Raw genomic sequence first — 24,750 nt, forward strand, 5'->3', positions numbered from 1 at the left:
CTGGTTAATTACTGGGTTTGTTAATTGGTTGATTAGCTTTGTCCTGTACACCACCCTCCCCAGGACGAAATGTTTTCTACTGCCCAGCCTGAGGCTCCCAAGCCTCTGCTCCTCTCCACACCCTTGCGCTGCTCGCGCGGGCACCCCCCAGCCAGCACAGCCTGGTGGCCCCCACAGCAGCGCCTGCCATCCCTCCAGAGACGGGCAGCAGTGCCAGCGGCAGTCAATAATTTAATTCCTTATCAAAAAAGCGAGTGATAAAAATAAAGGCTCTCTTAATACAAAATCCAGCCGCTCTGGCAGCCTGCCACGTCCGCGGTCAGGTGTCTGTTGCGGTCCAGATGTCGATGCTCTGGATGATGAGCCACTCGCTCTGGTTCCGAGTCACCCGGATCCTCACGCACTCCACGGGGCCGGGCATGCCCCTCTCCAGGCCCCGCCGCTCAAAGGTCCCTTTCTCAAAGGTGCCCACCGTGGTGTAGGCAGCGCAGTCGCGGCCATCGGCCCGCTGCCGCCGGCCCAGCTCCAGCACCCCCGCGTGCAGGAAATCGCTGCGGCGCTCGCTGGAGCCGGTGCGTACCCGGACACGGGTGACACGGGCCGGCTGCTGGAAGACGACGGAGAAGACGCTGCCGGCTGCTGGGTCCTTCCCCCAGAAGTACCCCTCTGCCGTGCTGTAAGCCTTGAGGGGCTCGTAGTTCTCGAAGATGGACATGCTGGTGAACAAGGCGGCTGGCGGGTTGTCTGGGAGGTCCAAGGCATCGGCCTGGAACTCATCGTCCTCCAGCCGGTTGACGGTGCCCTGGAAGGAGGAGTAGAGGCCCATGTGCTGGAAGAGGGAGGGCTTGAAGCGGATGACGTCCTTCTGGGTGAGCAGGAGGCGGAAGTGAACCAGCAGCCAGTCGCACGGCATCTCCTGGTAGAAGAGGAGGAGGAAGCGAGCCAGGCGAGGAAGGTCACTGGAGCGGTAGAGCTTACCGATGTAGCCCAGCTTGGAGAACTCAAGGGTGGCCCAGTTGGAGCCTTCCTGGGAAGCCAGTGCCTTGCGGATGGCCGTCAGGAAGGACTTGGCGCACCACACATCATCCTCGATCATCAAGTAGTAGGACGAGAGGTTGGCGGAGAAGGCGAGGAGGAAGGCATAGTCCACGTTCTGCTTGGACCTGAACTTCACCCGCTCCTCTGGGTCATTGTAGTTTCTCTTCAGGCCTTCCAGGGTGGGATAAAACTCGTGGGGGGCGTGGATAAGCAGGAGCCGGCCCAGGAGGATCTGGTGAGCAAACTTGTGGGCGATGTTGGCGGCCACACGCGCATTCCACCCAGGGTCTGCATCTGCCAGGTGCACCACCACCACCATCTCCTGCAGCTCCTCCTCTGTCGACTGCTTGAAGAGGGACTGGAGCGTGGCCGGGAGGTAGTAGCCACGTGGCCGCCGTACTGATGCCAAACCCACCGCCAAGAATTCTGCAAGGTAAAGGAGAGGCAGTGGCAGGCTGCGGGATCTCAGCCACCCCACAGAGATCAGGGAAACCCAAAACACCTGCCCCAGTGCAAGGCGCAGAAGTATGAAGCACACCTGGACCACATGGATCTTCCTCTACCCCTCCATCTCCCCAAACAGAGCAGCAAAGGCTGGCTAGGGAGGCAGTCACCAGGTATCAGCAGGTCCCCCATCCCCACAAGGTTGGAAGCAGACCCACAGGAGCTGCCACGGCAGCAGCAGCGATAGGGCAGGTCCATGCTGAGATGGGCAGCTGCAACGGGGCAGATGTGCAAACCCAGAGCCCTGCTCAGTCCAGGGTCCAAGAGCCACTCACTTTTGTGGGGTGACGGGGAGCCAGCGAGGAGGTGGTAGGAGATGTTGTGGAGCACAGAGAGATCATCCAAGTCCCTGAGGATGCGCTGGGCTCCTTCCGGCTGCAGCATCTGCAGGATGGTGTCTGGGGCCAAGCCCCTAAGCTCCACCTGGATGGGAGCCGCAGGCAGCCAAGTCAGATCCCATGGACACACGTGAGCAAGGGGGAATGACAACAGAGAGACCCAGAAATAAAAGGGAGACCCAGAAATGAGGGGGAGCCCCTGTCCTGCCCTCCCAGCTCCCGGATCAGGGAAGGCCCATGCACACTGGGCAGCCCCAGGGAGAAGGGAAGGCAGAGCTGGGGTTTGGAAGCAATCCGGTGCATGGAAGGGAGCAGAGCTGGGCTTGGGGTCCATGTGGGGCAGGTGGGGATGGAGGATGCTCCAGAGGCCCCTTCCAGTAGGACATCATTGGCGGGGGACTCACCTCCGGGTGATCCTGTTCCTGCTGGCTGCCCCCATGGAGGAGGAGGAGGAGAAGGAGGAGGAAGGAGGCTGCAAGCACAGCTGTGACGGAGCGCTTCAGGGAGCATCGCATAGCACCAGGCTGGCACGCTCAGGCCTGCTGGAGGAACGGGTACAGGCTGGGGAAAACCACCGTCCCCTGGGTGGGACAGTGGGGTGGCACCTGCATGCACCCCTGGGGCTCACCCCTCTGCTCAGAGCACCCAGGGGTGCGCACCTGGGGCAGCCATGGGGCACTTGTGCACCGTCCCCTTTGGGCAGGCAGGGGCAGGACACTCCGATCCAGCACCAACAAAACTCAGCCAGGTACAAAATCCACCTCACCAGCCCTGCCAATGCCCCCAGCTGCCCTGCAACACCCCACGCCGCAGCCCCAGAGCCAGAGGCAGAAGAAACACAGGTGACACACACATCCCTGAAGGCTTTTGGGTCAGGGTGGCACCCCAGGAGCAGCCACCAAGTCCTCGATACTTGGCACCAAGCCCTGGGAAACACTCAGGTCTCAAGGGAGCCCAGGCTGCTCTTCCAGCACGGCCAGGATGAAGCAGCTCCCCCAGCCCCCCCTGCTCCCTGCCTGCCTCCAGGCAGCCGTGTTTGCCCAGTCCCAGCCACATCACTTGCTCGGTAGGACAAGAAACCTGTCCCCAAGGCAGGAGAGCGTCACCTTCAAGGACGTTACACTGCTCTCGAGATACTTCACCTCTCGTAGCAGAGGTGTGGCAGGAGGCTAAAAGGCTCCTGTGTGCACCTGGGGTTTTTCCATTATAAATATGACTGGGTCTGCCCTGGGAGAGAAACTGGAGACCGAGCGAGCGCCCAGCCTGGCGGGGCACACACAGCCAGCTCCATCCAAACTCCTCAGGCCACGGCAGCTCCTTTTGGACAAAGCATCTTTGGATGAGCCACATGGAGGCAAAGCGCTCACAAGTTGTACAACAAGCCGGTGAGAAAGCTGCCGGCCGGCCCGCACGAAGGCTGGGCTTCGCCCAGGGCTTCTCTCCCAAAACATCACCGCATCAACCGCTGCTCCGCAGCCAACACGTAGCACCTCTGTGCCACTGCCCTGCTGCATGTGCTGGGCTTATTTTAAGGAGAAACCCCCCATTTTCCTGCCCAAGAGTCCCTTGGAGGGTTTTCAGCCTCTCAACAGGCTGATGTTGACTCAAGCAGGTGTCCGTACGTTGTCGTCCCGTACTGTCCGTCTGTGTCCGTGTCCCCCCCGTGTCCCCCTCCCCCAACGCAGCAGCCCGTGCTGTCCTTGCTGCGTTGACCTCACCCAGGAACGTTGCTAGTTTCTCAGATAAGCAATTAAAACAGCACGAGCTGCTCTCTCCCGGGGAGGGCTGGGCTGAGCCGTGCCATTATCCAGACCCACCTGGGCCAAGGAGGGTGGAGGAGCCACCCCCCCACACCCCCCCCACACTCCCCCCCGAGCCCAGTGGTGGCCGCAAGCTCGCCATCGCTGGCTCTTCGAAGCACTGGGGGGACAAGAAGCTCCTGGAGCTGCTTAAAATCTCCTTCCAGGTCACAGCTGGGTGGGGAGAATTGGGGGTGCTCATTGCCATGGGGCAGCCCTATGGCCAGCTCTCCCCAAATCCCCCCCCCCCCCCCCCCCCCCCCCGCAGCGATGGGGCACAGGCTTTGCCGGCTGCGGGGGGAGCAGCTTTGGGGACCCATCCCAGGCCAGGGGGGACCCCACCCCAGAGCCACCTGGAGGTGGATTTCCAGGCCCGGACCTCCGTGCTCTGCGGGGCAGTGCGAGGCCGTGGGGCAAACTGGGAACGATGAGGCTTGGCCGCTGGCCACACACCGCGCTGGGCGTATTTATGCTCTGGGTGGCCAAAGGATTTCTGGCTGCCGGGAGGGCGGTTGGCTGCCAGAAGCCCATCCTGGATGGAAAACAAGGTGCTGCTCAGCATCCCCAGCTCCCACAGGCAGCAGTATCATCCGCGGAGCCTGTGGGGAACAGGGGGTCCCATGCACCTCACCCCTCCAACATCACAGGCTTAACAGAACAGAAGGTAATGAACGCTACCCCATAATTAGCTCCCTAATTGGGCTTTTGATTTTTAGCTCCATGCAGAAACGAGCAGCCAAGCTAGACAGGCACAACCAAGGGCCATGCCACTGTAGACACATCACCAGGATGCAGCACCCTCTTGGCTGCTGCTGCTGCTCAGGGTGCCTCCACAAAGCATCCCGGTTCCTGCTCCTGCCCTATGGAGACATTGGGCCAGTGGCCAGGAGCAGCTGGCTGCTGCGAGCCACTTGCCTGGAGCCAAACTCCTCTGCTTCAGTAGGAGAGCCCCAGCCAAATGGGCTGCGTGACGCAGCAGCCATGACTCAGTTCAGCAGCGGAGGGGAAGGACAAGGAGTAAATACACAGCCTCGGTCCCGCGAGGCTGTGAGGAAGGGCCGGATGCTCCCTGCACGCTGGCGGCTCCAGCTGCTTCCTCCAGCACTGGGGAGACTGGGGCTGGTTGCCGGCGGAGGAAGGGAACAACCAGGGTTCACTGTCCCACTGCCAGAAGCACCCCTCCATGCTGGGGGAAACTGAGGCACGGAAAAAGGCTACGCATCACCCAGCGGGTAAGTGCCAGATCTCCCGCATCCTGGCCCAGTGCCCACCACCACCTCTCGGTGTGGATCCCCGGGATGGAGAGGGGCAGGGTGTGACCCAGTGCCAGCTATCGTCACTCACTTGAGCAGAGGACACGGCAAATTGTGGCAGCACGATGTCCCCGATGGGCAAATTACGGCAGCTTGGGGCTCCGTGGGATGGGGCACCCCTGGGCCCCCTGGGAGCCAGCCTGGGGTCCAGCCCCACACTGTTGGTTTACCTGTTCCAGGGGATGTCCCGCAGGGAGGAACTGGGGGGAAAAGCCTCGTTTCAGTAGTGCAGGACACTGGGAGCCAAAGCTTTAGGTCAACCCGGGTCTCCCACAGCCCCACGGCACAGGGGGGCTCTGCAAGCAGCTCAGTAAAGGGACACCTGGGTCTGACCCGGTCCCCACAGCTGACAGCATGGGGACCCCCAGCCACCAACCCGCCCTCACCCGCCCCAGCTCCCCAGGCGACCCCGGCCCAGGGCACCCCTTCCCCATGCAGCCCCGTCCCATGACACCGGTGAGGCAGCTGATGCCCAGCACCGCTCCAGATGCGCCCACCGTGGCGGCAGAGACTTACGGGTGCACGGCAGCCCAGCGCGTGGGTGCTCAGCCGTGGGAGCCAGGCAGCCTCGCTGTCTCGCAGGGTGCTCGGCCCTGGCAACTTCCCCAGGGCTGGCTGGACTCTGGTTTCTCGCTCAGCAAAGCCCCACCCCGAGTCCTCGTCTGCCTCCCGCAGAGGAGGAGCATCTGCTGGCGGCCTCTGCCCCATGCCGGTGAGCACTGGGTGAACTGGCCGGGCTGGTGGGGACCCCAGGTGGGATGGGGCAAAGGCCCCCCAGTCCCACTCTGGGAGTTAGGGCAACCCCAGCTTCCCCCCTAGCCCGGACTGGGCACCCCCATGGCACCGGCTGTATCCCACCCACCGCCCCTGCTGGCAGCCCTGGTCCCTCAGGCAGGGTCAGACCCCCAAGGGCTCTCACCAAGCCCCAGCGCCCCAAACTCCCACGGTGACACTGTGCTGTCCCGTCCGTTCGTGTTCCAGCCCTTGTGCCGAGATGGCAGAAACCTCTGGGGCTGCCGAGCCAGAACTGCACCCCCGGCAACCCAGGCCAGGGCAGGGCTGGCTGCCAGGATCCCACCCGGGATGCATCCCACAGGGGCACCACCACGGCTCCCCCCCATGCCCCACACCCACCGGAGCACTGGGCATCACAGCCCTGACTGGGGACAAAGCCTCTTCCCTCCCCACGAGCCACTGGGGGCCACGCGGGGCTCTTCCCACAGCCCAGCTGGCCCCCAGCTCCTCCACCCTCCAAGCCTTGCTGCTCTCCCACTGCTTCCTCCCTCCAGACCCACAGCGGGAACATGGACCCAGAGCACCCATGAGTCACCCAACAGCAGCACCCAGCTCAGCCAGGTGCTCCTCACCACCTTCCAACACGGCAACTCACCTACAGCATCCCAAGGAGAGCGAGACCCTTCCCTTCTCCTCCATCCCAACCTCCCCATTAATCCACATGGAAGCGCAGATCCCATTTCCCTCCTCGCTGGCTTGGACCTCTCCTACCTTCAGAAAGGCCCCAATGTCTCTTCCCAGGCTCCATCTTCTACAAATCCCCTGTGACACCTCCCAGCCCCTGCTGCTTACTGCTGGTCCCAGTGGAGCCGCTGGCCCTGGACACTTCTGCGAGGACAAGGGGCTGCAGAGAGGCAAGGCAGGGCAGGAGGCAGGCGATGGCGCCGGGAAGGAGAGGAAGAGATGTCCACAGGCTCCTGGATCTGATGGTTTTTGCTTTTCAAACTCTGCTTGATTTTTAAATCCTTAAATTCCCATCACGGGATGCCTGTGGCTCTGTCACACCAGGGTCCCGAGGAGCTCAGTGGGGACACCCTGCCAGCACTGGAGCAAAGCCAGCATCTACACCTGGGCAGGGCTGGAAGATGCTGGGAGAGCCAAGGGAGCCAGGATGGTGCAACCCAGCAGAGATCTGCTGTTTAATCGCACGCGGTAAGGAAGGGATGTGGGGCTCGGTAGCTTGTGGGGGATGTCTAAACCACCAGCAGCAGCTACAGTATGGGGAGGGCTTTTCTCACCGCAGATGCCCCATGACCCCCATCCCTGTGCAGGAAGGAACCAGGGCTTGGTCCTTCCTGCACTCGCAGGAAGGAGGAGGAGGGCGGGCGGCCGCGGAGCCCAGCGCAGCCCTGGAGTCGCCAGCACTCGCGGGTGCAACAGGCAGCCCGGCCACAGAAACACGCCTGTCAGGACAGCACTGCTGCGGGTGCTGCAGAGCCACCAGAACCCTCCTTTGGTTCCCCCCACGTGCCATCTCAGGGTGCAGTGCTAGGGCAGAATTTGACCCTCTCTAGGCACATCCATGAGCCTGCCTGGAGCAGGAAAGGAATTCACAGGCAGGACGCAGCCCCCGGTGCCCACCGCCACGTGGTCCTGGGCCCTCTTGCCTTCCAAGCAAGTCCCACAAGCCCAGCCTGAGCCAGCCCATCCTGTCACCCCCTTGTGCTATGGTGCAAATCCCAAATGCTGAATTCAGGGTCTGGAAAAGGGCCTCTCCACCCACCTCCCCCCCAGGGGCCACCGCACATTGTTAGCACCCAGGCACAACCAGGGCTCTGGCCCCCAGAGCCACTTGCAAACCTCCCCCTGGCCTGGGACCCAGTGCTCGCACTCTGCTCGCTGAATTATTTTGCCTGAAGAACAGAGGTGGCTCAAACGAAGCTAAAAGGCACATTTTTTGCTGGTTCTTGGAATAAACTGGAGAGCGAAGCCCCAGGTCCAAAGGCTATTTCAAGAGGGGCAATGTGGCTGCACAGGCACAGACCCTGTGCGGGGGGCCAGGGAGGGCCAGTCCCCCCAGCTGGGGCTGGAGCGGAGCACTGGGGTGGGACAGGCACCAGGGGACTCCCCGCAGGTACCGGCCACCTGCCCCACGGCACCCAGCGCTCACCCTGCCCCGGCTCAGCTCCCACCCTGCACCTGAGGCCCGGCAAGGAGAGGGCAGGGTGGTGGCCGAGCCTCTGTGTTTCCCCTGGGGAAACCAGAGAGCTGGGCCAGATCCGCTTACAAGCCTTCCATTATTCAGGAGCCCAAGCAGGACAAAGCGGAGGTAAATGAGGGCCCCACGCAGCAGGGAGAGCGTCGGGCTCTGGCCATCACGATGCCAGGGAGGGGAAACCACGGTGCCCTGCGGCTCTACACGTGGGCAAGCAGATCCCAACCTCTGCAGCGTCCCTACTGCCTCACTGGTCTCCCCACGTGGATCACAACAGGTCCTGGATCCCTGCCCACACTGCTGATCCACACAGCTCCCTCACTGGAGTCATCGTAAGGTTTGCTAATTGCAAAGGAAAAAAATTCAACATTGTTCCTCTACCTTTTATGCATTTCAGACTTAAAGGCAGCTGGCATAGGAGAGGCACCTCTTTGAGGTAGGGGCATCTGTCCGTATTTAAATGTCCTTATCTGAAACCAGCCAGTCTGTCGGTAGCAGGAAACCTCCCGCCCAGCCGCTGCCACCCGCACGGCTCAAGGGCCAGCTGCCCAGGGAGAGTTATGGGGCTGAAAGCCATTCACCATCTGGCACGGGTGCTGCTGCAGCACCTCTGCTCCAGAACACGAAGCGCACCCTGGACATGCCGTATGCCTGGTTAGAACATATTCCTGCTGCCACAGATGTCAAAACAACACAGCCCTGAGATTTGTTCTGTGTTTCTTCACAGAAGCAAGAGCAAGGCACAGGCTGCCGCTGCCGTCCCCACTGGGCTGGAGCAGCTCTCCACCAGCAAGGGCAGAGCTTCATACAGACCCCAGCCGCCAGCCCAGAACGGAACATCCCTGCCCCCACCCTCCACATCCACACCTTGTGCACAGCACAAGCAGCAACCACCAGGCATGTGGCGCTGGCACCATCGTGGCCAGCAGCACTTCTCAGGGTACGCTGTGGAAAGCGCCCTGAAGCTCTTCAAAGCACCTGGGCTTCTGCAGGAGACAGGCCCCGAGCAGCTGGGTGCCCCCCCGGGCCAGCACACACCGGCTGAGACAGCCCCGGCGCAAGGCAAAGGTAACCACGCTCACTGTCCACGTTTCCTTCCTCAACTCCAGTGGAGAAACTCCACCCTCTGACCAGAGGACTTGTCACCGAGTTCATCCCACCATAAAAAGAAAATTGTTATCTACCCATTGCTTCCTGCCACACAGGCACTGCCGTGTGCTGCGCAACGCTTGGAGCGCTGCAGCTGCAGCCCTTACGCACGGCTCCTGCACCAGCTTGCTGTTCTTCCTCTCCTGCACCGCAAAGGCAACAGCTCAGACTCGGCTGCACCATCACCGAAACCAGCTTCGTTATCATGGATAACGGCACGTTTTTCTTGCCCTGTAACTCTACTTTGATTAATCTAGTTTCAAAACCTACCTGTCGGCATCGACGTGTGTCCAGCGGCAGTGAAAAGGGGAATGGCAAGGTAGTTTTCCCAAATATGTTTGTCTGAAGTCAACAGCACAGAGACCCTCATGCAGATCCACATTTGGGGCAGATGTCCTTGGTGGAGATTTACAGTGGCAGAGGCACACGCAAGGAACTCCTCGCAGGCAGCTACACCGGGATCAGGGGGTATTTGTGTATGAAATTCAAACGGAGATGGCAGAACTCTCTCTCCTTCCAGGAGCTTCACTAAACATTAGGCATGGAAGAGCACTCGCTCACTCCCGCTTGAGACAAGATGTGATGCGAAACAGGTCTGAGGAGCTAAGCACTGACAGGCAGCAAAACCCAGTCCAGGGTTACTCTTCCCACTGTGGCCCACCTGCACTCCAGCACCTCCACCAGACCCCCGGCTGGCAGCAGCAAGGTGTTCACCTGCCATCGCCTCTCCAGCCCGACGCACGCTGGACGCAACAGTCCGTGCTCCTGACGGGCCCAACCTCTCTGCCCCTCTCCCTTCTCAGTCAACCCAGAGCCACAGAAAGTTTCAGGGCCGCTTCTTCCTCACAGGAATTAATTTCTTTAGGCAAAAGCCAGACCACAGACTGCCTCCAGGCTTTCCAGTGCCAACAGGCCAACACTACTCCACTGCTCTTAGATAAGACACAGGCAAGTCCTTCATCACTGCTTCAGTTATTTCAGTTTACCCCCTCCATCCCCTCTCCCTCCCTCTGTTTATCTTCTCTGAAAAGCACCTTCTGGTTTTAAAGGTTTAGATCTTCTTTTCAAAGAGGAAACATCACTGTGAGAACCTGGAGTATCTTTAAATTCAAGACAGACTTTTGCCTTACAAATCCTCTTTGAAATAATTCCTTTGTTTGATCATCTATGCTTTTTTCTTTCCTTAAACTCCTGTCTGTTGGACTGCGAATTAGCATTATTGTTGATCACCGCTGCTTTGCTTACTGCTCCTCAGACACTGAAATATCACACTGTGTTTGAATGCAACCCTGCTGGAGCAAAACAAACATGCATTTTGTCTGTTCATTGTTTCTGGTCCTACTAAAGCTGGAAAGCAAAACCTCCTGCTTCTTCCCGAACAGAAAACAGGACCACTTTCATTAGCACCAAAAGGATTTTAAATGAACAGTTCCAGGGAGCTCCTTTCAAATCATAAAATGTGAATTTTACATAAAAGTGTGTTTACAAATAGTTTCTGCTTTACACTCAGCTCTGCCCATCACTGACCAGAAGTTATATACATACAGATTAGCTCAGTAGCTTCAACCACTTGCAAGGAGACTGCAGAATTTATTTAAGAAATAAAAATAGGATTTCCTGGTTCCTAGAAATTCTCTTCAGCCTGCCAGATTCAGTCACCTGCCGGCTCCTGCAGAGTCAGGAGAGCACTAAGCTTTTGGAGAGAAGGGGTACTGCGGGTGCCACCAGTCCAGGAGCCGCACACTATGCACAGGGTCCAGCACAACCTGCACTCCTTGGTCAAGGCGAGGTTTCTTGCCGTTGCGAACTGGGGCATCCTGGAACACCAGGCGCACGCGATGATGCCTCATGTCTGTACTCACATTGATGGTGAACTGCAAGAAAAGAGACCAGGAGGTGCTTCAGAAAAAGCAGTCATGAACACACAGAGTTCTTAACAGTACACTTTTAGATATATATGTATTTTTTTTTAATTCTTCTAAATCGTACAAGTCTGAGGTATTTCAGGTGCTGGCAGAGCTGCACTCTGAATCTACAGCACAAACCAGTTCTCTCTGGCTTGCAACCCCAAATAATAATGCCAGAAGTGAACCTGAAAGCAAGTGGCTGTCTGAGGAAGCCTGGAACTCACTGCCTGGCTCTTAAATGCAGCCAGACTGAACCTCTCCTGGGCCCAGGTCACTCTGAAACCCTGACTCCCACATACAGCCGCAGGTGCTGCCCCACGCTTTACTGCTGCTCTTGCCTAAGCATACCTGCTCTGCTGCCGTCTGCAGCACGGCGTGTGGAAGTTTGTTCGAAAGCTGCTCTGTTCTCCCACGAGGCAGGGACCACATACACATCGAAAGAGTTTGCTCATATAGATTTTTGCTCTTACAATTTATTGCCATGAGGTAAAGAGATATTTTCTCGAGGAGGGAAGACCTCCTCTTCTCCTGCATCCCCATCTCTTGCACTCCCTGCTGGAGTACTGACAACTCATCTGCCCCCAGATGCTGCACAATCACAGCTCCTTGCAGATTGTCTACATCCAAACAGCAAAGAGCTGATGGAAAAGCAGAAGCTAAACTGAGAAGATCCTAAGCATTTCCTCTGATTCCAATCTCCTTAAGATTCCCAGAATCGGTTTGTTGATGCAGCAGCATGATTTACACAACACCCAAGAGGTGTCCTCTCCATCTCCTTACAAAAACCGCACATGCAAAGTTTGCCTGGCAGATTGCTCACTTACCAAGGTAAACGTCATACCCATGACTATTGGCACGAATATGAAGTTAAAGGTGGTGATCTGCAGTAGACAACAATCCTGATCCGGATTTGTATGGACTTCTTCATACTGAATTGGTGGCTGAAGACCTTTGTAACACTTGCTCTTAAATCTGGGAGACTTGAAAGAGGGAGAAATTTATTTAGCTAAGCAGAAACCTATGAGGAGAGCTTGGCTGCTTCTCACCAGTGCTGACTAGCAGGTTCTCACCACATTCCCATGTGTTTGGGCAGAGCATTATATAAACAACAAAAAACCATCATTCAGTACAGGCAACTTGCAGGACCATTTCTTTACAGGGGAAAGCTACAGAATCCCCCAGGTTGCCTGAAACTCCTTGCTTCTCCTGAGACTGCTGGAGGTTTTCATTGGCAGTGTTGGCTTTTTTCACTTCTCTGGAAAAATCTTTCCAATGGTAAAACAAGAAGTTTCAGATTTTGGTCCGCATTTTGACCACTAAAGCCAAACAGTCTGGATTTTGGTAGTAATCAGTAGCAACGACCCAAAGATTAGATTATTTGGGGTAACAAGTGATCCATATCTTACAGTGGAGAAAGGACACCTAATGAGGAAATAAAAATGTAGGATTCTAAATGTCTTGGTAATACAGACTGAAAACTGAGTGTAGTTTCAGAATGTGCTTTAGTTGATCATGGGAGTCAGAGTTTCCATTTATTGTCTGAATGAATAAAAAGTTTCCACCTTCCTCACTGCCACCCAGAAAAAAATCGTTACTGCTTCAAAAAAAGTCACAGCCATTCTGGTTCCTCTTTCATACCTGCTTTTTGAACTTGAAGTTGAATTCCCACATTGCTTCTTGTCTGTTCCCTTCAATCTTTTTGCACCAGAAAAGCAGACACTGCGGTGGAGGGGAAAAAAAAAAAAGAAACATAGAATTATGAAACCCTTAGAGGTACCACTTTAAGTAAGTTTTAGCAGAGCATAAAGGCTTCCAATTACAAACACAATTACATAGGAACAGTTTGGAGCCATTTATTCAAATTAATTATGTTCGAAGAACAGGCTCAGCAGTTTAGATCTCCCAGTTTCAAGTTGGCCAACTCATCATGCAACTGGATGATACAACACATGGCCACTGACGTGCTAAACAGAAAAATCCTGTTGTGCAATTTGCCCCTTCCACAATGCAGAGATGAGCAGTACAAACTCACCTGTTTCCCCCGTCCACCAAGAACTCCCATTAAACTGGACCCCAAACAAGACTAAAGCAAGGAACAACTGAAAACAGGCTAAGGATCAAGAAGGAGAGAATCCAGAGGGAAATGCAAAGACCAATTCATGAGCTATGAGGTGACAGATGAGAAAGTTCCTAAGCCACCGTGGTGTCAAAAGATCTTGACATCACTAAGCACTAACTGTCATACTTCAGAGTATAAAAACACTGCCGGGATAGCACAGCCTGATCAACCTACTGTCCCTTTTTAAAAGAAAATGAGAAAAGGGCTTCAAACAGCATCGGAACTAACCAGTACTTCCCTCCCATGCAGGCATACACCAGGAGTCCTCCAATTTAATCTGCTTATCACTGTGTGTCCACAGGATCCATGCCAGCATGCTGCACTCATTCTAAGCAGAAGTTTCAGCAGAACTCCTGTGTTGAACTGAGCAGGAGGGAAATCCCCTGCCTACAGTGAGCAGAAGCAACTAGCTTTCAACAGCTGAGAAAAGAATCTAGCAAGTCAGTCCAACCAGCCCTGAAAACATTTCCACACCACAGATGCCAGCCCACCACAGCTGGTCTTATCTTTTAACAATGTCAGCAGGAAAAGGAAGAATAATATGAGTAAAGACAACTCCCCATGACCCACGCACAGTCTCTCCCATGCCAAGAGAAAGCCTGACTGGGTTGCAGGGTGAAGCACACATTTAATTTCATTCCAAGATAGCATGACCCCAAATGAAATAAAGCCAAAGCCAGCTTCCACCATGGGGGGTCCATAATTAAACACCACAGGTAATACAAGACCATTTACTTCAAACTCTTGAGTCACATCCATAAACAAGAGTCCTAAAAAGGACCTTTATCCTGACAATCTTCATGAGGTCAACACCAAAGCTATGTGGAATCAAGCTCAGAAATGTGTCAAGTCACTTCCACCTGGGAGAAGGTGGCCCTCAGGTTTTTTTCCCATTAAAATAATTCTCCAGGTCTTTGCTAACTCAGGTAAGCAGCAGATGCTGCTGCCATCAGTGGCATTTGTAGCTCACCTGCAGAGACAGCCTGATCTAGCAACTTGTTTGGTCATGGCAAGTAGTGAAGCACAAAATGGTCAGTACCTCCTAAGGGGCAGAGGATGTCGTCCACGGGTCAGCCGTCCTGCCCTTCAGACGCGCCGTACGGCCTGCCGCTCCACCAAAAATAATGGGGGTGTCTTTAAAGGGCAAACACTTCTGCTGACACCATAACGGCTCCAGTGTCCCACACAAGCTAGGCTAGGGAAAGAAAAAAGGAAATTAAAGAGGAAAAGCTAGATTTGATAACACCCGGGCCTGGGGTCTCCTCTTGCCACATGCAGTTTATGTAGGCATTTGCCATTAGTTTCAACGACCCGTAAAGGTATAACCAAAGCCCATGAAAGCAAGAACATGGGGAGGCAGTGTCAGATCCTCCTCTGTACCCACTGTGCCGAGGCATTTCTGTGCACAGTAACACAGGTGGAGCTCAGAGTCTTGCAATGCAGTAGTGCAGCACGACCAGACTCAGGATGGCCTTTTACGCTCCAAGGGATTAGGTCAAACCTCTACTGTTCTAACAAAGCCTCGTCACCATTTAATTTCCTTTTTGAAAAGCTGAATAATAAAAGACTGCACTTCAAGAATCTTCCTCAAACTGTTAGTACAGTAGAAGCACTAGCAGTGGGCACCAAAGCCGTTATGATGTCAACATGTATGCTTCCAAAATGCCAACCCTGCCAGCATCACTTCAGGGTTTCTAGCTCTTACAGCCACGCTACCAGATCCGAGCAGTGGTAGGAAGTTAGACTCAGAAGGACTAAGCTTAAGTTGGAATTTCCTAGAAACATTTATTGTTTATTTTTTATTTTTTAAGAAAGATGATACCCAAACTGGGGTTTCAGGAAGAGAATGAAGAGCTCTGGATGCAGAGATAAGACTACACACAGAACTGCGTGCTTTTCTCCTGCTCTGCAGCACGACTTCCTTGTGTTACTGCTGGATGTTCCCTGAGTGGTATGACTTTTTTTTTTCCAGTATTCACTCAGGGATAGGAAGGAAGAAAGGAGAGATGTCCGTACAGATAGATGAGGTTGCTCTCTTTTGCATGGAGAAGAAAGTACAACTCTTGAACCAAAAGCACTTCAGTTTGGCTCCAAAAACCTCATTCAACAGGTTTTTGACTTTGGATTTGGAGGGTGGAGAATTCACATTGTTGCTTAAGCTGCTCACAAAGTATCAGCCAGTTGCAAGTTAAAACCAAACAAGAGACACAGGCATTTCAGAGTTAATGGTCAACAGCAATTACAGAGGAATGGATATGCAAATGCTCCAAGCTGGGATAGCAAAGGGAATTGGCTGCCCACACCAGAGACAAACCCTTTACAGCCCAACACAGCTGCAGCCCCAGTCCCAAAGCAGACTTGCTCTGCACACTTGCCATGCTCACAACCTCACTACCCTCCCCTGGCCAGACACCAAAGTCGATGGATGACCGACAGGAACGCAGTATGAAATGAGTCCCTTTCAGAGGCTATCGGTGTCACTTCTCATCTCTCCAGATGCCTGCTACAGAGAAAAGATGTATTCTGGCAGACAGTGTCAGAATAGAGCAGAAGACATAAAAGCTGATCCTACTGCAGCCTCCTTTCAGCAACAAATTTGCAACAGAGGCGGGGAGAGCTGCAAATATCCCTAGCAGTTCTGATGTTCAGTGAAGTGCTTTTTTGCTGATTACAAAGATGTTGTGGTAGGACTTAGGCAGAAGTTACCCAGAAGAGTAACCAAAATCCTCTGCAGTAGCAACTACACAGATACAAGTAACCAGCACACTTATAAAATCCCTATTCAGTTAGTAACCCTCCTATACCCAGGCTCCACTGGTCACTGTCTAAATATCACCTATTTTTCTTTTAGAAAGAGAACAAAAAGCAGGAAGAGCAACATCTCTGACATATCCAATGTCCTTACTGATTCCACTTACTCTGGAATTTTTTAAAGTGCTGGGAGTACTGTCTGGAATAGCTGGATTCCTGGAGACTCGAGATGCGAAAGGCTCGTACATGTGGTACAGCGACCGGATGACACACGCACGGAGACAGTGCAGCTTCTCCATGGACTCTGGCCGCAAGCGGAGAGGCAGGTACGCATCCAGACTGTAGTGCCTGAAAAGCCAACGACAAACCCAGCACATGCTAAAGGGTCAGAATGCCAGAGACATGCAGGAGAGAGCTATGAAGAGATCAATGCTGAGAGAAAACTGAACATCTGATCAGAGGACTTCTTGTCAACTCCGAGTGCTTCAAGGGTGTTGTACTGCTCTACATGAAATCACAAGACAGTCTAAAAGACTTTACCTGCATCAGAGAGGTTTTCAGCATACACATAAGCCTATCACGCTACAATTCCCCAACAACTCCTTGCAGTTTGCCCAGAGACCACATGGTTTTAGCTGCAGGATGCACAAAGGCCTGCATGCAGATTCCAGCAGATTCTCAAGGACTCGCTTTAGCTGAGCTTGACAGCACGCTTACAAACAACTGCCTGAGCGATCTGAATGCCTGCGCTTGAGGGTCGTTCTTTGATCAGATGCCAAAGGAGCCTTTGCTAAGGAAATTCACAATAAAAACCAGAGGCGAGGATGACCATGGCTGCTACTTGCTCTGCACTCCTGCTGCTTGTGCCTCCTGGGTGACAAAGAAATGTAAAGAAAACGTTCTGTCCTGAAGGGAACCCTAATTGACATGCAACAGGACAGAAGGGTTTCTTTCACATTTTCACCACCTCTTTGCTCTTCTTCTCTTACTTTATTTATAACTTACTTCTGCCACTGAGACAGCTTCAAAATACCTTAGTTTCTCTGAGGTCACCCAAATTAAAGGAAGGTGGCCATGATCAAAGCTTGAGGCAGGGCAAGTTTTCTATCAGGGATGTCTGCCTGTTTTCAGCAAGGTAATGGCACTGACCTTACTGTAAACACTTTGAGTGCTTTACACACAAAGCACACTGTTACAAACAGGAGTGCGTAGGCCATGGCTAGCAAAAAAGCACAAAATGCTCTGAGATTTTTATACAGAGCATCCAGGAACATGCCACATAGATCTATTTCCGGACCCAAAGCAGATGCAATACACCACAACCCCTGGCCAAACAAGGCCTGCATCACCATGTCAATATGCAAACATTATAGGACCCTAGCCTGCAGGGAGTTATTTCCCTATTTACAGCTCTGCAGAGAGCTGGTCACTGCTGAAGCCTCCTACAAATAGTTTAAAAATTCTCTAGAGTCTCACCTTCTGTAGAGTCTGGTCCAAAAGGCGGCAGTGCAAGTAACAGTCCAGGCTTTCTTGCAAATCAAAGAAAACCGGACAATGTCTTCAGGGCGAATGTAGGAAGCCAACAACAGCCAGATATCGATGGGGTATTCTTCTCCGCCACCCCCATCAGGATTTTCTAAATGCAATGAAGGTACGTTAGTGTAGTAAAGAACCTCTTTATCAGTCACATCTAGAGGCATGTGCTTTACTACCTGTAGCACAGGGTAAGTAGCTGCAATACTTATATACACACAGTCAGCCAAACAAACCCGAGTTAGTACAACTTCATTATCACTGCCCCCGGTCTTCTTCAGTGTGCTCTTGCCCGTCCCCACGACCATTACACTTTCCCTTTGCTGTATATATGCCATCACTTGTCCCTGCTGCACTGTTTGCACAAGTATGCAAGGTGGCAGCTTCAAATAATAATTCAGGTTGAAAGGATTCTCTGGAGGTCTCTAGTCCAAGCAGCCCAGCTCAAAGCAGGATGAGTTAGATAATTTTGTTCAGGATCTTATTCAAGTTCTGACTGTATCCAAGGATGGAAACTCCACAGCCTTTCTGGACCCTGTTTCAATGCTTGAACTTTTCACAGCTGAGAAGTAACATTTAAGTGGAGCAGTAAAAAATTGGATGGCTCTGTATTTGCCAACTTCATGCAAAGGAGGGCCAAGCTCATGCATTTTTATCAAAATCATTCATTTAACAGGTCTTCAAAAAATGCTTTACACTAGAAGTCCCTGAATATTAAGGCATTGCCAAGCTCGTCCATTCTTTGTTCAAATGGTCATGATATTTTTGTAGGAGCTCTGCTAGGGAGAGCAAGCAATCTCTTCTGCAACTGGCTAATCAGTTGCTTTTTTTAAATCTGTAATTGCATCAAAGCTTCTTGAATGGGAAACTTTTAACACAATTCACATGAACAGAATGGCCTGTTCTAACTCTCGGAGGTGTCAGAACTGCTCAACCAGAACTGAAGGTTCAGAAACTCTTTTCACTCCTGCAGTGTTTTTAAGTCAACACCACATGTTTTTCCACAGCCATTGCTCCAACTTTAGGAGAAAAAATACTTTTAAAGAACATAAATAACTAAACAATACCAAGCATTAGGAACATCAAGAAAAGAGAAAGAAAACATACAACTTGTACACAGTCTAACAGAAGAACTGCTATGAGGTTTGCAAACAAGTGGCCTAAAAAGAGGTGTTTAAGAACTTGAGGGTGCCAGATCTAACCCCGAGACAGCAGATTAATAACATAGGGCAGTACTTTGTCCTCACATGATGAGGATAGTACTTTATTGCTACGTTCATTGCCAAAGAAAGCTCTGGATGCAATCACTTCCCTACACCACTACAGAATTATGGCAGGCACACCCACAATGGGCTTAATGTCCCCTTTGCTCTTTCAGCTCTGACTCAAGCCATCAAACTACCCAACTGCTGAACTGCTGAGTGCAGCCAGAAGCACCACTGGTGCGTTACCATTTTTTCTTCCCTACACATGTAGCAGAAGTAAGACAAGGCTGTGGTAGAACAGAATACGGCCCTTCCAGACTCATAACCTGCATAACTATCTGCTCAGATATTCTTATTTTCCCAGGATTCTGAAGGATGTAATAATAAAAGAGATTAAACTCCTGTCCCAGAGGAGTGCTGGGCACCTACAGGCAGTGGTGGATGTTGACACGTTACATAAATTAGTATCAGCATTAATAAAATTAAGTTTTTCTTAAGCTCAAGAAACCAAGTTAAAATTTTAATTCTCAGCCTGAAAGCAACCTGTTATTAGAAATTCCTGCAGGATTCCACTGTGTGGCAGAACAGTGTGTTGCTTATACTACATTGCAAATTGCTTTCTACAGAGTTGCACACAGTGTAAATGCTGACAGATCTATCTCCCTGGAATTAAGATACAATGATGCCACTAGGGCCAAATTCCCTTGCTGGAAGAAGAGCCCTCTAAACTCATTTGTAACAAACCACAGCCTTGGAAACATCCTCAAGACAATGTATTTTGCCAACAAATACATCCTGGAAGCAGCAGTGGTTTTCTCCCCCCTAAAGCAAACCCTTCTTTCACCAACTTGTGCAATGAAGTAACATGTTCAGTGGCAAAGTTTCACAACTCTTTTGAAGGGCAGCATTTGTTTTCCAAGGTTGAGGGAAGTTTACTGAAGGCAATGAGCTCTCAGGCTTTGATTTCATGCCCAAGGCTCTGCCTTTGTGAAAAGGCAACACCTCTGACCAAGTCCCAGCAGATTTAAAAGTGATTTAACCCTTGGCATTTCTTTGTGCACATACAAGTTACAGAACGCCCCAGAGCCCCACGACTAGCCTGTAAATAGCAAACATTAACATCACACATGCAGAAGATGCAGATGCAGCCCCCACAGAGACCCCCAGGAGAAGCTGGCAACCATACCTTTGTGTCTTTTGCTCTTCTTTTTTCTAGATGCAGTTCGCCCATTGATGCTTTCCTTTGTATCCATTTCATCACTGCTGTCACAAGACTCTCCTGACACGGAGAGAACTTCCTCAGCAGGAACGCAAGAAGCTTCCAGACCACAGAGGGATTTTACTAGAATGACAAGCAACACCACAGTAAGTATAATAGCAGAGAGGAAAAGGTGATCCGAGTTCAGGAGATATTTCAGTGGAACCACTGCCACAGCTAAGAATGCTAACTGCATTAAAGCTTTCTGGTGAGTGACACAAGCAAGTAAATCCTGGGCTCAAGGATTACCTTGTCAGAGAAAGATTAGTAAGGGTAAGAGAACTGGAAACATAATCATTCAGCTTTTTGTTTTAAAGAATGAACAATGAGGATGATTAACAGCACATTATGCAGATGATTCCATTGGTTTAGCTGAAGCTGTTTACAACTGAATAGAACAACAGGCTCTTTTTCTACAGAGCTAACTGGTTCCCCTGCACACCAGAGCTTCTTTGAATGACCACTGCTCAGCCTGTATAAAGCCAGCACCTACTCTGTAATTGCTCTATGAACACAGAGAAGATGCCCTACTCAGCAGAATAGAGATCCTGTGGCTGATGACACACAATCCGTCAGCAATATAACTGAGCGCCAAGCACACAGGAGCTCCACTTACCCTAGAATCCAGTGAAGGGAAAGACTCTGGCCTAATGAGGAAAAGAGCAAGTCGAATGAGTTGGGTTTTGGGCTGGTTTTGGGTTTTGCTGCCTCTGGGGAGATGTTTAGACACACTCCCGCTAGGAAATATTATTTTTAAAACTTGATCTGGAAACAGAGGGCTCATTAGGGCAGAAAAATACACGTGTGAGGCAGTAATGGCATCCTTGAAAAAGGAAGATGTGGTCCTACATTACAGCTGCATGAGGCACTGTCATAACGACCAACATTGTAACAGCATTACAAATGCTTTGCAAATAGTCTGTAGAATTAATTCAAGAAAGCTGAATTTCAACCTAATGTACTGGGTGAAGAAAAGGCACCTGACTACACCAGAGGAGGCTTGCACTGCTAAAGCTTTTCTAACCCAGCACAAACTGAAGCCCAGGATGGTTTTCTACTTCAGTTACAGTCACCAGAGCCACTGGAGAGCAAGACATGCTATTTGAATTAAAGGGACAGAGCAGCGGGTTTGGGGGAAATCGAGAACTTACTAAACAAACTCTGGCAAGAAATGTTCTCATTTCTAATGACAGAACAAGGTTCTGAAATGGTAAGACAGCAGCTGGAAAGACAGTCTTAAGAAAGAGCTTGATTGTACCCACTGACTAGAGATACTTCAGTGCTTTGCTAAAGCAGTTCTGCCTCACTTTGCACAGTTTACACTGTACACTATACATTCATGCCAGTGGTATTCCTCGCTGTCAAATCATACCGCCCTCTCTACAAGACCTTTCTGAGGCAAAAAGAAAAATAGATGTCAACACAAATGACAGTAAATTATGAAATCAAATACAGCCAAGCAAGACAGGGCAACTGACAAGAGACTCAGAGAGAGGTTTAGAAACAGGAACCATCAAACTCTGCAAAGGAAAGATCAACATCTAAGTCAACCACACAAGTCCCGAATCACACTGCACTGCAACCTTGCAGAGGCACTTCCCCTTCATCTCACTGTCCTAATCTCCACCCCACCCCTGGGGGTTAGGATGTGGAGGAAAAAAGCTCAGGAAAATTCCACCTGGCCTTTGCTTCCCTCCCCGTGAGGTTGGCTCCCCACGTGCGGGCAGCTGCACAAAGTGCAATGTTTACCTGGAGCCAAGAGACAGGAGGTGCGTGAGGCCAAAGGTTAAAGCTCCCTGGGCAGAGGCTGCCATCTCCTCCCGGCTGCCTGCTATCCCCATGGCCGTGGCCTGCTGCACCAGATAAGGCTGTAGCATGCGTCAGGACTGCACCAGATAAGGCTGTAGCACAGCCCTGGGGCTGGGAAGGAGAGATCCAGAGGATCCCCGGCATAAGGAAGGGAAAGCCCCAGTGATTCTGCACTGCAAAGACCTGAGAAAGGGGTAGGCAGGGAACTGCCGTGACCTGGAGTCATCTAGATAGCATGGAGGTGAGCCAGAAACAGAGCAGGATGGTAGGAGAGGGGTTAAGATGGACAAAGCAGGTAATGCTGGATGCAAGGACTCAGGGTGGTGGGCCAGGGAGAAAGAAAAGACAACAGTTTGCCAGGTATAATACTGAAGGGCAATACTTTGAGCCACTGCCTCAGAGAAACAGAATACAGAAGGATGAATAGGGGAGGGAATGGGAAGAGGGAAACCCCCTCCCAAAGGAGGTGACAGAAGAGGGAGGTGCCCTGATCTTAAAAGCTTGAGAAACAGCTGCTAAAAAGGGTATTTACCAGCATAGCTGCCCCATACAGTTTCCCTATGACAGGCACTCCTGCAAAGAGCATATCTTCTTTAAAGGTGTAAGATTTCAGCAATATAATAAGAGTTTTCCTATATGAAGGGTTCAGTTGTCACTGTCAATGTGACCAGCTACATTTAGAAGTTGAGGCCCAAATAGCAAACAGGGTGTGTTGGTTCCAAATGTTCCCAGAAGCTAAAAACCAAGGAGGAAGTAGATAACAACTTATTACAATACCTTTCCAGGAAACTCCTTTATACAGTTCACCAAGGAAACAGCAACACCCTCAAAAGACCTTGCAGCTCACAGCACAGGGAGGGGCAAACAAATATGCCAGAACTATCATAACCTTATTCTCACTGCAAAGAGTTTTACCTGCTAATAAAGTTGTCTACAGTTTTACAGGAGGCAAAAAAGACTCCCATCAATGTTATTTTCTGTTTCAAGCATGAGGTAACACCCGGTAGTTAACGGAAAAAGACCCTCTATTTTAGGCACTAACAAAGACTCAGCAATTCTTACTGGACTTCTGACAGGCTTTCTGTAAAACCTCCTAAGATCCTTAATACCTCACTCTGCAGAGAGACAGAGACTTGTTTTCAGGCACTAAATGAGACAGATTTTCTCAGACCATGGAAGGGGAGTTTCCCACATCATGCAGAGGCCAGCAAACAGGGAGGCAGCCTGGGGAAGGCAAACTGGCCAGTGTAGACTCACCTTCCTGCTGAACTGCATTGGCCACGGCTTTTTTCACCCGTCCAGATTTCACAACAGCCGGATCTGAGTTAGCATAATCTGCCACCGTCACTGAAGGAGAGTTGGAAGACAGGGCGTCAGCAGGATTACGGATTATAAGGGGGGAGATAGAAGGTCTAAGAGCTGCAATCCCTCAAGGGGACACTCCCCACAGGAACAGAGGATTGAGCTGGAGATGCACAAGCAGAAAAATGCACCCAGGCAGACAGCGGCAGGCCAGGAGCCCCAGCAGGCCTCTACCCCCGCCCAACAGTCTAGGAGGCCAGGGGACCCACCCCCCTGCCCAGCCCGGGTCTCTGCCTCCCTCCACCTCACCCAGCGCCAAGCCCCACGCCGCGCCTCACGCAGCCCGACTGATCCCCCGGCCCAGGCTCCTCCTCCACAGCCCAACACAGCTGGTTCCCACACTCCCACATCAAGCCAGATCCACCTCCCGCTGAGCCTGGGCCGTCCCCATCGCCCCTCGCCCAGGCCAGGCCCAGGCCCCTCGATCCCTCGGGCGAGGCCGCGTCGTCCCTCGGGCCCTGACCCCGGCCCAGGCGCCGCTCTCGGGCCAGCCTAGGCCGCCCCCCCCCCCGGCAGGGCCGGGCCCCGCTGCTCCCAGGCCCCGCTGCAGGCCCGGCCCGGCCCCGCTCCCCTCCGGCCCGGCCCTCACCGCGCTCGGAGCACACATCATCGGCCCGAAACTTGAGGCGCTTGCGGGCGCCCCTCTTGGGCATGGCGGCGGCGGCGGGGCGGCCGCGCGGGGCCATGTCCCGCCCGGGCCGCAGCGGGGCCGCGGGGACAGCGGGGACAGCGCCGCCCCCGCGCGAGACCATGACGTCATCCGACCGCGACCCCGCCGGCGCGCCGCTTTGACGTCACGGAGGCACGGGAGGGGTAGCTCTGCGTGCTGCCGCTGGGTGGCGCCCCCTGCCGCCCCAGTCCTCCCAGTAAGAACAGCCCCAGTACCAGCGGTCTGTCCTCTCAGTAACGAGGGTCCCTGAGGGGACACCCCCCAGTAACGAGAGGCGCTGAGGTAATTGGCCCCCTCAGTAACGAGGGTCCCTGAGGGTTAATGCCCCCAATAACGAAGGTCCCTGAGGTAACTGACCTCCCAGTAATGAGGGTCCTTGAGGTAATCGCCCCCCCCAGTAACAAGGGCACCTGAGGGGATAGCTCCCCTTCCAGTAATGAGAGTCTCTGAGGTAATTGCCTCCCATCACCTCCCAGTTACAGAGGCCTCTAGGATAGCTGGCTCCCCAGTGCTCCCAGTAATGAGGGCCTCTGAGGTAACTGGGTCCCCAGTCCTCCAGGTAACAGGGACCTCTGAGGTAGTCACCTCACACACACATAACAAGGCGCGTGCCCCAGTGGGGATTTCCACCCCTGGTTCTCCCAGTAATAAGGGCTTCTGGGGTAACTGGGTCCCCAGTCCTACCAGTAATGGGGACCTCTGAGGTAATTGCCTGCCAGTGCTCCCATGTGATGAGGGCCTCTGAGGAAACGGCTCCCTCCAGTCCTCCCAGTCACAAGGACCCTGAGGTACTTGCAGCACCAGTCCATCCCCCAGTCCTTTCAGTAACAAGGGGCTCTGAAGCAATTACCCCTTCCAGCAACGACTCGTGCCCACTGTCCCCCTGAGCACTTCCCCAGTGCCAACATCTGTGTGATCCCCCTCCCGCTCCCCTCCACTCCCCAAATCCCTGGCTCCAGCCATGCCCCCGACCCTGGCTGTCCGCCACCACCCTGGGGTGCCTCAGCCAAAGCTCACCATCACCCTGCAGAAAGCTGCTGACCAG

General features: G+C 52.8%; 2 protein-coding genes across 5 annotated transcripts; both read right to left on the bottom strand.

Annotated features, from left to right (window-relative positions):
* Positions 1–218: 218 nt before the first annotated feature.
* LOC101916943 (alpha-1,6-mannosyl-glycoprotein 4-beta-N-acetylglucosaminyltransferase-like) lies at positions 219–5,612 on the bottom strand. 3 transcript variants are annotated; one of them, XM_055819665.1, is made up of 5 exons: positions 5,509–5,612; positions 5,024–5,192; positions 2,285–2,422; positions 1,818–1,965; positions 219–1,464 (listed from the first exon to the last, which is right to left on the bottom strand). In XM_055819665.1, the coding sequence occupies exons 3-5, from the start codon at positions 2,393–2,395 to the stop codon at positions 320–322; spliced, it is 1,404 nt and encodes a 467-aa protein (XP_055675640.1). In that variant the 5' UTR covers positions 2,396–2,422; positions 5,024–5,192; positions 5,509–5,612; the 3' UTR covers positions 219–319. The 3 variants fall into 3 exon arrangements, with proteins under 3 accessions (XP_055675640.1, XP_027645615.1, XP_005239654.1); XM_027789814.2 differs by having other exon boundaries at positions 2,285–2,419; positions 5,509–5,611; XM_005239597.4 differs by lacking the exon at positions 5,024–5,192 and having other exon boundaries at positions 2,285–2,419; positions 5,509–5,608.
* Positions 5,613–10,486: 4,874 nt separating this feature from the next.
* On the bottom strand, positions 10,487–23,778 carry TMEM183A (transmembrane protein 183A). Of its 2 annotated transcripts, XM_055819666.1 has the most exons (8): positions 23,625–23,778; positions 22,931–23,020; positions 19,793–19,948; positions 17,345–17,504; positions 16,036–16,216; positions 12,637–12,717; positions 11,823–11,978; positions 10,487–10,965 (listed from the first exon to the last, which is right to left on the bottom strand). In XM_055819666.1, the coding sequence occupies exons 1-8, from the start codon at positions 23,719–23,721 to the stop codon at positions 10,780–10,782; spliced, it is 1,107 nt and encodes a 368-aa protein (XP_055675641.1). In that variant the 5' UTR covers positions 23,722–23,778; the 3' UTR covers positions 10,487–10,779. The 2 variants fall into 2 exon arrangements, with proteins under 2 accessions (XP_055675641.1, XP_013156433.1); XM_013300979.3 differs by lacking the exons at positions 22,931–23,020; positions 23,625–23,778 and adding an exon at positions 21,614–21,713.
* Between the last annotated feature and the right edge of the window lie 972 nt (positions 23,779–24,750).

The sequence above is a fragment of the Falco peregrinus genome, chromosome 16, assembly GCF_023634155.1.
Source record: "Falco peregrinus isolate bFalPer1 chromosome 16, bFalPer1.pri, whole genome shotgun sequence".
Classification (NCBI taxonomy): Eukaryota; Metazoa; Chordata; class Aves; order Falconiformes; family Falconidae; genus Falco; species Falco peregrinus.